The sequence below is a fragment of the Periplaneta americana genome, chromosome 11, assembly GCF_040183065.1.
Source record: "Periplaneta americana isolate PAMFEO1 chromosome 11, P.americana_PAMFEO1_priV1, whole genome shotgun sequence".
Lineage (NCBI taxonomy): Eukaryota > Metazoa > Arthropoda > Insecta > Blattodea > Blattidae > Periplaneta > Periplaneta americana.
The window spans coordinates 125145348-125159343 of NC_091127.1; the positions used below are offsets into that span (position 1 = coordinate 125145348).

General features: G+C 35.0%; 1 protein-coding gene across 5 annotated transcripts in view; it reads left to right on the top strand.

Annotated features, from left to right (window-relative positions):
• The window catches only part of Nf-YA (nuclear factor Y-box A), a 49299-nt gene that overhangs the window by 13597 nt on the left and 21706 nt on the right, over positions 1 to 13996 (top strand). For all 5 annotated transcript variants that reach the window (XM_069840008.1, XM_069840005.1, XM_069840009.1 and 2 more), the window contains exons 2-5: positions 460 to 601; positions 2625 to 2777; positions 12471 to 12600; positions 12941 to 13113. In XM_069840008.1, coding sequence (XP_069696109.1) covers positions 521 to 601; positions 2625 to 2777; positions 12471 to 12600; positions 12941 to 13113 — 537 coding nt within the window. In that variant the 5' untranslated portion in view covers positions 460 to 520. The remainder of the gene's footprint in view (positions 1 to 459; positions 602 to 2624; positions 2778 to 12470; positions 12601 to 12940; positions 13114 to 13996) is intronic.

Sequence of the window (13996 nt, forward strand, 5' to 3'; positions counted from 1 at the left end):
GTGCTCCATCCTGTTGTCATATCAACTGAATATCAACAAAATGAGGGCTGTTTTCAAGAAAATTATGATATTTGTATATGTGTACTAGTATGAAACCTAAGAACGAATATTGTGGAAAGTGGTGTTTGACCCATCTTGTATAATGAAAAAGTATTTGTGTTATCTTCATGACACAATATACTAGCCAGTATGTTAGTTTTAATGTAAATATTTTTTCTTCTACATAAATTGCCAGAGCAGTTGATAAAGTGTCGTAAAGTAACCAACTAAAAAAAAAACATAAATTGAATTAAATTAATCGTTTAAACTATACAAGTTTTTATTTTGAGATGACTTACTTACCTAAATATTTCAGTAGTTCTGGTTACATAACGAACACATTTTAAATAATGTGAGGATTTTCATTACATAATATAAATTGGTGTCCTATTCATAACTTGTCACTTTCTTGTTGTGCAGTGTTTGAAATCAGCGCTGTGTTTGAAACTGCACTGTGGATTCTGGCTTCAAGCCGATCACAATGGAGCAGCAACTGGCTAATGATGGGCAGGTGACAGTGATGCAGGCTGTCCCAGCAGGGGCAGGCGGGCAGCAGGTTCAAGTAAGTTATATGAATGTAATAGCATGTCTGTAAGGAGCTGAAGAATATCATATATGATTACTGGTACAGAACTGGAAAAGCCGATTCTTTCTTAGGCATTTTTTATATTATTAAAGTATATTGCCTTATAGATAAATATATTTTACATTATTACAAATAGAGACTTTTATAGAATTGAAAAACATTTCTTTGATTTTAGCTGACTGATGCATGAAAATTTACATTATTAACAAAGGATTAGTCTATGTTTATAATATAAGGAAAGCACTACTTTTTAAAGACTCTTACACGTAACATAATTTTTGTATTACTAAAAGCTTAGCTTACTGTTACATTACTTGCAGATATCGTCTCGGTTGGTTTTACTTCAGTGAAAAGTATTACTGTATTTTTATGTTACAAAGACTTAACATTTACAGCATTGACAGACATTGTTTTATTTTTGCAGTGTTGAGAGATATTGATATTTGAACCATTTCTCTATGTGAATATACTGACACGCATTTTTACGATACTGTTATTCTATCCATACCTACTGAAAAATGCTTCTGTCATTAAATTATCATTACCATTCAGTATTGATTTTTTGGACCATATTTTAAGCAGAAGTGTCCTGTTATTTATTGCAAGCATAAATATTGGATTCAGAATTCTGCTTTTGATCCGTTTTGTGTTAAAATAGCCTTTCCATAATAATTAAATTCAAACTATTGTGTTCCTTTACTAGAGTTAATTTTTTCAGTAAAATTATAAATAATAACTGTTTGACTTTGTACAGGGTGAACCGTAAGTAATGTAACTAATTTCAGGAAGTTATTCTTTTAGATATTTCAAACAAAAGAGGTTAGTACAATTTTGCTCATTTTTGCTTCCTTTCCAAGATAAAAATTGTTTTACATGAAACATTTCATTGCCTGTTTTGGGAAAGTCATTGATTTAATTCCCCACATACTCGGTCAATTTAAGAGATCAGTGCATTATGATAATAAATGATTGAAAAAATTTTTTAGTTTTGTCCTTTGAATGTGCAGTAATTTGATCTGAACAAATGTAACATTTTAAAATTCCTTTTCAGAAGGAATAGTTATATTTGTTCAGATGAAATTTCTGCACATACAGGACAAAACTAAAATTCTTTCAATCATTTATTATCATAATGCACTGTTCTCTTAAATTGACTGAGCATATTGGGAATTAATTCAGTGGCTTTCCCAAAACACGCAATGAAATGTTTAATATAATTTTTTTTTTTCTCGAAAAAGAAGAAAAAACGGACAAAATTGTATTAAACTTTTTTATTTGAAATAGGTTATCTCAGATAATAACCCCTTGAAATTAATGCCATTACATACAGTTCACCCTGTATACAAGAATTCCTAGACTGTAAGCTTAAATGTACGAGGGTAGATCAAAAAGTAACGCACAACAATTTTTTGTGGCAATGTATGTCATAGGTAAGCAAAATGAAATAATGCACAAGAAAGCTACAGGTTTCACCTATTCTTCGACATCGGAACCAAGTCTCTCAACACATTTCTCCCATCATGACAATGTATTCAGTACACCTCATTCATAAAACTCCGTTTTTTGAGAACTCTCGTAGAGAACACAAGTTCACATTTTCTTCAGAATATGTTTAATTTACTTCTTTCTTACCAGTCTTTCGTGTCATACTTCTACTCACTCCATATGCTTCTGTAATTCTTTTTTATGCTTTTGTAAGAGAAATTGTGTTTCCCTTTCTTTACACTTTGTTTTAAAAACTGTAATGCACAAGACACAATTTTCGTGCCTTGTTATATAACATTAGTTTACCATTCTTAATATCGGTCATTTTCACATCTTATTCCACCAACCACAGCAATACTGAAGGAACAAGAGCTAGGTTATCGACTGTAAAACTTGCCTCCTATTCTTATTGCTGTTAGCTACCAGTTTTCTTACTCATCTCATATTCAAGCCTCGTAAAATCCGGAATGTAGTGTAGGCATAATGATAATTATTATTGGACATGTTACTGTAGGTGGTGCAAGTGAACCAAGCAGGACAGATGATAAACAGTGGACAGCAGATAATGGTTCATGCAGTTCCACAAGGAGCACAAACTATTCAAGTTGCAACCCAGGGAGGCCAAGCACTTCAGCAGATACAAGTTGTACCTGTCTCTAGTTTACAGGTATGTATGCAGCTCAGAATGTGAGTGAAGATTAAAATGAATTTATTTTGAGCTTATTTTAACACAGAGATTCGTTATGTCGTTTTTGGTGTTGAGTGATTGCTGTGCTTACTACAGAACTGTTATCATATGTCCCAGAAAAGAGAGGCCGGCCGGTTGGCCGCACCCTGCATGGTTTCTGCATGCAATCGAGCTCCAGTAGCCATATGGCATTCAATGTGCGTAGAATTTGTGTAATGAAACTCTTGATTCTTCAAGTGTACAACGTTAGTGTATAAATTTTAGTGATTATTGTGTATTCAGGTAATGCCTAGCAACAAATTCTCACTGCGTACATAAAAGGCAGTAGGTTGTGTGCGAAAACAAGACGAAAATTTCGAATAAAGTTTCCAAACAGACCTGTGCCTTCTGCCAAAACAATTAGACAACTCGCTAAAAGATTTAAAGAAACAGGCTCAGTGAAGAATCGAAAATCAAGCAGAAAACGTAATGTTCTTATGCGGAACGATTGTCAGTTTATTTCCAACAAGATTCTGCCATTACTCATACAGCTGCCATGTCAATGAGGGAATTGAGGCATATTTTAGGTACGAGACTAATCAGTAATAATTTGTGGCCTCAACAAAGCCCAGATATAACACCTTGTGACTTTTATTTATGGGGAACACTAAAAGGTAGGGTTTATAGGAAAAATCCTCATTCTATAGATGAACTAAAAGACTATATACAAGAAGAAATCGAAGCTATCAATGATATGGAACTTCAGAGTGTTGTTTATTCGTTTACCAGAAGATGTTAGTTGTGTGTGGTGGCAAACAGGGGCCATTTTCAGCAACAACTGTGAGCATGGTAAGTCCAAATTATTGAACATTTATTGTTAGTACTGTTATATATTGGAGAAGTGCCAGAGAAATGGTTATGCGCTTGGTGGAAACCACGCAGGGCGCTGCTGGCCGCTCTTTTCTGGGATATATGACAATAATAACTCTGTATTAGACTTGGGGTTTGGTGTTTGAGACCTGGCTAAAGGCAATATATTTTTAAGAGTGATAAAATTCTTGAAATGCTTTTGTTTTGAAGGGAAGTAAGTCGAAGGTCTTGTACAAATCTGCGTCACTTTCAAATGACAATGCTTTGAGTAAAATTTACTGGCTGTTTTTATTGTCTAGTAGGCATATAGGCCTACAAGGTGTTTCAGAATTCAACCAATGAAATTTATTTGGTTTGTTAGAGAGGTTGTAGACAAGCAATTTGAGATAGGGAACCCAAGGTCTCCTACGAAACATATCTGAGTTAACAGTTGTTAAAGTTGAATAATTTCAAGGGAAAAATTGTTCCGGGGCCGGGTATCGATCCTGAGACCCTTCACTTAGCGCACGGATGCTCTACCGACTGAGCTACCCCAGGAACCATACACGACACTGTTACAATTCTTCTCTTGTAACGGTGTCGTGTATGGTTCCGGGGATAGCACAGTTGGTAGAGCATTCGTGCGCTAAGCAAAGGGTCTCGGGATTGATACCCGGCCCCAGAACAATTTTTCCCTTGAAATTATTCAAGTCTGCTTCTCAGGAAGCTTCTAACTGAAAGCCAGATTTGCAGTTGTTAAAGTTGTTTACATTTGATACTCATAATCCAGTAGCATGAAATAGGGGTATGGAATGGTATGAGATACTTTCGGACCTTATTAGGGATTGGATGAAGCCCAACTGTTAAAACTAATCTACCATGTTTTCAAAATTTAACTTTTACAGAATATATAAAATTTTTGGCAAATAATGAGACAGTACACCACTGCATTACTTTTTATTTCATCTTCATTCATTGTCGTTATTTTACCTATCTTAGATGAGAATTATCAGCATGAAGCTGTAGTGTAACAGATAATGCTTCAGACCTCAGGTCAAAAGTTAATCCATTCAAGTCTCACCATGGTCGTTTTTATTTAATTCCGCTACCTCCATCAGTGGTATACTGACCCAAAAAATATTTCACGCCATTACATGCAAGTTTGAACCTGCGGACCTCTAGTTCCCTATCTCAGAATATTTATTTAGGATCCCTTCACAACCCCTTAAATTTCTTTGTATTGTATTTATTTACATTTCATGGTATTTGTTCATCGCTTCACAGCTAGAATATGAAACTTGTCAAAAAAAAAAAAGAAAATCTTAATAGTACTACAAAGTCTTAATTCATAGTCACAGTCTAGTTTAAATATATGACAAGAGTTTTACATATACTAGTACAATACAAGAGGTTAATATTGATACTTAATAGAAGATAGAAATATTCATGTAGTGTTGTTGAATGTCGTAAATTCATCTACAGAATAGAAGGCGTGAGAAATTAGGTACTTCTTCAATTTGGCCCTAAATAATCTTATGTTTTGAAGTTGATTTTTTATATCCAGAGGGAGGCGATTAAAAATTTTTACTGCCATAACACACTCCTTTTTGATAGCATTATAGACTTGCTGATGGAGTATGAAAGTAATTCTTTGACGAATATTTATGCTATGAACTGTTGAATTAGTAGCAAAGTTTTCACGATTACATAGGAGGAAGTTTATTAATGAGGAAATTTCTAATGATATATGACTTTAGAGACAATAAACTTTTTAGCAAAACTTCCTTATGAAGGGAAGTGAAACTAGTTATACTGTATCGTAGATTTATAGCATATAAATGGATCCTGTTGTAGACAAAATTACTGACCTTCTGATCTTCACTTATGAAGCCTCTGTATTATGTACAGTACATCCCACACTGTAGCCATGTGATCTGAAGCATCATGGCTTAGACTACAGTGGAGTCCAAATCTCCTGAGGTTTTGCGAGAGCCAATAATGTGCAAGCGTGACATTGTCAAACCTACAGTGCGGGTGATGCGTGCTCCACCGAACTCATCTGGCGGCTGGGATGGGCAGTTGGTGTTGAAAACAGTGTCCGTTCTCAATAACAAAACAATGGAATACGATAATAAGCAGGGAAAGGATTTATATGTAAATACATATTTACTTATAAAGCTAATATAATTTATATTTTGCATTATCTTTATGTTTCACAATGTGTAGGGTTGAAAAATCCTACTTTTATTTTCCATATTTTTCCATATTTTAGAGTTTAGTACATATTTTCGTTAATTTCCATATATTTTCCATATTTCATATAAAACAGTCCATATTATATTAGGTTTAACAATAAAACAAAACAAAATTCCATTAACTTTTAAAAATACATTTCAACAATAGAGATTTAAACACATGTTCAGTAATCCCTTTAACATCAGAGTTATTTGAAAATTAGCAGTCCTATCAACAATGGGAAAGTAAGTTACAAAACTATATTAATTTAATTTAAAATTTTTAACAGACTTCAGTTGTGCAGCTCAACAGTTAAATGCCAGTCAGAGTACACATAGGTTCAGTTTTGTAAATCATACTATAAAGACGGTAAATATGCCAAAAGTACGTCATTCAGTCAATTTAAAATCAAAACTAACAAGTTACATTTCAGAATTTAAAGAAGATGGTTTATCAACTGACAATAAAATATTATTTTGTAATTTGTGTCAGTGTGCAGTATCATCTACACAAAAGTTCCTGGTGCAACAACACATTACAACTAGTAAACATCAGGCCAACAAACAACTAAATTCCAAGCAGAGACAATTGTTTTTAACACAACCAACAACATCGAATGTAAGATCTGAGTTTAACATCGACCTGTGCCGTTCTCTCATCTCTGCTGATATTCCTCTCTACAAACTAAAGAATAAGGTCTTCAGGGAATTCCTTGAAAAATATACTCAACATACAATCCCGGATGAGTCAACACTTAGGAAGACGTATGCTCCATCCATCTACGATGAGACAATACAGAAGATAAGAGATGAAATTAAAGATAGTTCAATTTGGGTTTCCATTGATGAGACTCCCGACAAAGAAGGTAGACTTGTTGGTAATGTAGTTATCGGTTTGTTAAGTGAACAATATTCTGAACGAATTCTTTTACATTGTGATGTTCTAGAAAAGTGCAATAACAAAACTATAGTTAAACTGTTCAACGAAGCTATGGGTATCCTGTGGCCAAAGGGTATTATGTACGATAATGTGTTATTCTTTATTAGCGATGCTGCCCCTTATATGGTCAAAGCTGGACAAGCATTATCTGTTGTATATCCTAAATTGACTCATTTTACTTGTGTGGCGCATGCATTTCATCGTGTGGCAGAAGTGGTCAGAGACAATTTCCCTAAAGTAGATTTGTTGATTTCATCAGTGAAAAAAGTATTTCTCAAAGCTCCCAGTAGAGTTAACGTGTTGAAAGAAATGTACCCTGAAATTCCATTGCCACCAAAGCCAATTTTAACTAGATGGGGTACATGGCTAGAAGCAGTTGAATATTATGCCGAACATATAGACTCTCTTAACAATGTTCTCCTTGCATTGGACTCTGAAGATGCAGTCTCAATTGATACTGCGAAAACAGTTACCTGTGACATAAGTGTGAAGAATGAATTAGCTCACATTCAGCATACATTTTCATGCATCATAAAAACGCTCAAAAGTCTCCAAAATAGGCACCTTTCACTATCTGAAAGTTTTGAAATTATAAATAGTACTGTGGAACAACTGAATCGTGGTAGAGGTAAAGTTGCAGATGCAGTAAGAGCTAAGGTGGACACTGTACTTTCAAAAAACCCTGGATATGAAGAACTACAAAAGGTTGTTGCTGTGATGAGTGGTGAATCAACAGTGAAGATTAACTTGGACTTATCCCCAGCAGACATTGTGAAATTGAATTATGTACCAGTTACTTCTTGTGACGTCGAACGCTCTTTTAGTCAGTATAAATCTATCCTCAGAGACAATAGAAGAAGATTCACTTTTCAGCACTTGAAAGAAATGTTTGTAACCTATTGTTATGGTAACAGACAATAAAAATTGTGTTTTGTTGAAACTACATTGGAAGATAAGGTACGTCCATTATATTTTTTGTTTAGTTTGATTAAAATGTACCAATATTTAACGTACATAGTCATTTTTTTATAATTTTAAGTCCATATTTAATTCCATATTTTGGTAAAAATCCATATTTAATTCCATATTTTGGTAAAAATAACTACATATATATTTACATATTTCATATATTTTTAGTCCATATAAATCCGTTCCCTGATAATAAGTAATAATTTATTCATACAATAATAAATAATGTCTTAAAAAATCCTGCCTTTAAAGTGATGCTTGCAATTCCAGGGGAAAAGCCAATGATATGTTTTCGAAGTCATTTAAATTCATCACTCTTTTAGGAATATTAATATGTTTTCTAGGCAAGACGAACAATTTCGTAGCATCCTGTGTTTCCGCTTTTTGCACTTCTCTGCATACACGTGCATGGTTGATACACTTATTGAACATGCCTTGGCAGTTAGTTCTTGACATTTAAGACTTTTACGGTTTTCTTTGGATGAATGTTTTTTGAAGAAATTGTAGACATAAAATATAAATTTATTTTCCAATCTTTGCTATACTATATTCACCAGATCTATTACATTCACTAGTACTGGCCTTGTTAAATGACAATTGAATTTTATACTATTAATAAAGAAATAAAGTAATAAACTGATAATAATTCACAGAAAATAGTTATTACAAACGAATTATTGATTTCCATGACAGACACAAAGCATGTCGAATACCTACACACAATGCATTCTCAGCTCTTGCTTCATAATGATTTTTATCGGATGTTTATGTTGCTGAATGAATACTGTTTACAGTTACCCTAATAGTCTTGGTGCTTTGAAAGCGTTTCTTATCGACAAGCAGCAGTGTAAACACCACTCATGGAAGACCATAAAAAACATGGATCAGTTGGGATCCAATTAAGACACATAAAATGCGAACTGCTTGACGTAGATATGAGATTCTTGTTTCCATACATTCCAGAATATAATGTCATTCATCCTAATCATATGTAGAGACTCTAGCATGAAGAACTTAACTGAGTGCATGTTTTATTTTCACAAGCGGCGTCAACGAATATCTGTATGCGGCAACTCAGCACTGTTGCTACTGGCTCTTGCTATATAAGTGAACATGCCCCAAACGTCAGAAGATTTGGACTGTACTATAGTGCACTAATTCGAGTCCTCATGAGGAAAAATAATTTTCTCAAGAAATTTGACCAGAATACGGTACCAGTGCTCAGAAAGCATTGTGATGAATTTGGAGTGCTACAGTGAATAACAAAATCTGATTTTGAAAGCCAGCTACAACAATTGAGGACATCATCGTCCTGGCCACACATTACTGACCTTTCATCTCTACTGAGGCATGTGGATGTGAGACCAGTAGTTGGCTTTTAGTCATTGGTTTTCAATAAGCTGTTGCACAATGGATTTCTTTCCTTTTCTTTTCTAAATATGGACAGATATATCAGACTTATCCTTGTGGTGTAATGTGTGTCATGCTTCTGAAGTATTGCAGCCCTACACCTGCTTGAGGTTATGGTCTCCTTAGAAGGACAGTAAAGTTGGGAGTTCTATGCCACACTAAAGGTACGGTCACACGTCGCTACTTTTGCAGCACTACTTTTATACTGCAGCTGCAAAAGTTGCGTGTCGTGTTCACATGTAAGCCAAATGTAGCGCGCTGCACGCTACTTTTCGTGCTGCGCAACCCGAGTGCTGCAAAAGTTGCAACTGTAGGTTGCGAGTCTGTTCACACGCAAGGCGCTACTTTTGCAGCCACAGTCTTGCTGCAGGTTCCCATCTCCTTATTGACTTCTCAATATACATTTTGTGGTTATGTTCGCATTATTAAGAAACTCATGCGAAAGCTTCCTTATCTATTATTTCCTTTTCTGTCATATCTAGTATTCAGAAATTGACATTATTTTTACTATAAAGCTTTTAAAAACGCCTATATACTTAAATGATAACCAACAGTATATTCACATAATCAATGTTGGCAACCCTCCTGTTTGGAACTACGCTACGGAAAATTAAAAAAATGAATTATATCGTCAGCAATTATGCTCAGACTGTGTTGTGTATTTAATAACTGTTACAAATAATAGCTTATTTACGATATTTACAAGACAAATCCATAGAGAATAGAACTGAATATAAAAGGAGATGTGCAATTGCTAAGAGAGAAGTAAGAAGGATACATAGAAAAAGTTGGGAAACATATGTAAATGAATTAGAATGTGATTTTCATGGAGCCCAAAAGTATGCATATAAGGTCCTAAAAATGATAAATTCTGAGGAAAAAGATAAAATACAATTGAATCCAATTATAGAAAGTGAATGGCTGGAATTTTACAAAGAATTATGGACTCAACCCGATCAAGAAGATGTCTACATAAATACTGAGGAAGCACATATAGACTATATAACAATGGATGAGATGATAGAAGTAATAAAGAGTAGTAAAAATAAAAAATGTCCTGGTATTGATAATATTAATATTGAACTGATAAAGTATGCGACACCAGCTGTATTATATCGCCTTCTTAATTTAATAAATATATGTTGGAGTCACGGATACATTCCAGAAGAATGGAAAACTGCTGTCATTGTACCAATCTTCAAAAGAGGTGGAAGAACCAATTGCAATAACTATAGAGGTATTAGTTTACTGGGTACTTGTTATAAGATATATGCAAAATTAATAACAAGAAGATTAAATAAAATTACAGAAATATTGTTAAAAAACGAACAACATGGATTCCGGAAAGGACGATCAACAACAGATAGTATCTTCACCATAAACCAGATAATTGAAAAAAGAAGAGAATATAACTTAGAAACACACTTATTATTCATCGATTATGAGAAGGCTTTTGATAGAGTGAATAGATCAAAATTATGGAAAATAATGGAGAAAAGAGGATACCCACAACATCTGATAAGAATATTACGTAGCATGTATCTTAATACCAATATTTGCATTGACAAAGGGAAAGGTCCAGGTAAATTAACAACAGAAGTTAATGGAGGTGTTAGACAAGGGTGCCCACTATCACCCACTTTATTTAATATATATCTTAACGAAGCCATTGATGACTGGCTGAATATTTTAAACTGTGATTTTATCTTAGATGAAACACCTGTAAATTGCCTACTTTTTGCAGATGACCAAGTGGTGATTGCTGATACAGAATACAACCTCCAAAGTGCAGCTTATAAACTGAGTCAAATAACCAAAGGCTATAATTTAAAAATATCACACACTAAAACAAAAACAATGGCTTTCATAGGGACCCAGCATAAAAGGTCGAAAATAGTTATTGACTCCAAAATTATTGAGCAAGTTAGTAATTTTAAATATTTAGGATGCAACATTTCTTATATGGAAAAAAGAGATATGGAAGAAAAGATGCATAGATTTCAAGGTATATGTGGAACAATTAGACGGAGCTTAGGAAAAAGAACAACGAAAGAAACACAGTTAAAACTCTACAAAACAGTAGCCCTTCCAGTACTACTTTACGGAGCAGAGACTTGGACCTTAACAGAAAGAGACAAAAGACGACTAGAAGCCTCAGAAATGAAATTCCTAAGATCAGTGGCGGGATATTCTTTATTACAACACAAGAGGAATGAAGATATCAGAAAAGAATTAGGGATAGAGGGAATAACACAAAAGTTAACAAATCACCGAAATAGGTGGATGGAACATCTAGAAAGGATGGAGGATCACCGAATCCCCAAGAAAGCTTTCCAGTATGCTCCAAGAGGAAGGAGAAATGTTGGTCGTCCTAGGTTTCGTTGGAGAGAACAATTCTAATGGGGACGGAACGGGCCTACCGGCTCAACCCGTGATGTTGATGATGATGATGAAATAATTTTTATTTTCATCACATTTAACATTAAAATATATCCAAACAATAAAAGTATAATTGGCACATTTGGGTGGTAACACTGATTGCAACCGCAGCAAAAGTTTCAACAAAACCGATATCAAAAATGCTGCGGCTGCAACCCTGAGAACCCTGTTCACACGTCGCTACTTTTAAGTTGCGCGCAGCATGGAAAAGTAGCTGGCAGCAGGTTCAGCAGCCGCTACTTTTCGGGTTGCAGCGTTGTTCACACGTCGCAGTACAAGAGTCGCGCAGTTTTTTGTACTGCAGTGCTGCAAAAGTAGCGACTTGTGACCGTACCTTTAGTTATTGATACATGAGAAGAACCTTATGGCATTCAACTGATTAATGTTATAAGCAAAAGTCTCAAATTAACATTGTATTATCTGTCTATACTTCCTACCTTTGGATGCAGATGGCTATGCAGTTAATGTACCCTCTGGTATCTAAATGTAGGAAGAAGGTGATGGTTACCTAGTACAGTAATACCTTGGTATTATGTGTATGCTTTAAGATTCGGTCTCACAAATCTTTGATGGTATTATGTAATTTGATGATGATGATGATAACTAGACATATGTACTAAGAATTAAGGAAAATTTTCATATCGTCTGAGGCTTTTAATGAACAAATCAGGGAAGAATAGAGATAGAGGAAAAAGGGATGCAATTTCTGTTCAATGGTTGCAGCCTTTTCAGGAAACTATAAAGATACCACCATTGCAAAGGATATCTATTTAGTTTTAGGTACTCTTTAACATTGTCAAACTGTTGACCAGACTACAGAATGTGTATTCTTATCTCTCTGTGTGGACACAGGGCAGTGGGGCACAGCAGATTGTGATTCAACAGCCACAGCAAGCACAGATAATCCAGACATCAGATGGACAGACATTTATCTACCAGCCCATGCAGATAGATGGAAGTGTGCAGCAGGCCCAGCCTACAGGTAAGAACAGATTGATGCACTGCTGTAGTGAGGGAAGAGAAGGTAAAGAGACATTTTATATATCTGTGTGTGTGTGTGTGTGTGCGCGCGCGTGCGTGTGTTTTTTTTTAAGTGGCGTCATTAAATGTCATAGCATTGAGTTAGGGCTTAAATTTTATGTGTAATATATACTCTATACAGTAAAAAAAAAAATATTTTAAGCGAAAAAAAATAAAAAAAAGTGAATTTTAGTCAAATTTCAGTACCTTTTTCCCTTAAATGCTAATATCTGTTGTAGATCATACTGGAGCTTCTTGCAGTCTAATCATTATGTATAATTTGTGGATATTTCATATTGCAGTTATCAACTTGAATGGAAACTTAGTGCAGCTGGCAGGAGCAAACCCCACGGCAGCTACAACAGCAGCTACACCAACTGCCACCCCTCAGGCTGCTGTAACCAGTCCGACCCCAAGTAATGTTGCCACAGCGGTCCCACAGGCAATGGGAGTAAACGGTGGAAATATTGTCATGGTGAGTTGATAGTATAATCCTATCAGAGTGTATACACACTTGATAGAAGATAAGGAAATGGTTATGCTTATTCTTTCATTCATAGTTTTCTGCGTAAGAGTGGGTCTTTCACTGCAAACCCAGCATTCTCCAATCTTTCCTATTATCTGCCTTCCTCTTAGTCTCCGCATATGATCCATGTATCTTAATGTCTGTTATGTGATATCTTTTATATACACTATTTACTTCTTTTTCAATAAAATGACTAAAATGAGCTTTAATAACAGCCCTAGAACCATGCTGAACTGTTGACACAAGAGAAAGAAACTCATTGAAGAGATGAATTAATATTGTAACATCCAGGGGCAGAGAGTACCAAAATAAAAATATTTAAAGAAAAACCAAAATATCTAAGTTGTTCAAATGACGTTCACATGTGGGTACTCTTTACGTTACATAATTGTTCAAATGATGTATTTCTCTTCAGAGCTTACTTGCTTACAAACGGCTTTTAAGAAACCCGCAGGTTCATTGCCGCCCTCATATAAGCCCACCATTGGTCCCTATCCTGTGCAAGCTTAATCCAGTCTCTATCATCATATCCCACCTCCCTCAAATCCATTTTAATATTATCCTCCCATCTACGTCTCGGCCTCCCCAAAGGTCTTTTTCCCTCTGGCCTCCCAACTAACACTCTATATGCATTTCTGGATTCGCCCATACGTGCTACATGCCCTGCCCATCTCAAACATCTGAATTTAATGTTCCTATTTATGTCAGGTGAAGAATACAATGCATGCAGTTCTGCATTGTGTAACTTTCTCCATTCTCCTGTAACTTCATCCCTCTTAACCCCAAAAAAATTTCCTAAGAACCTTATTCTCAAACATTCTTAATCTTTGTT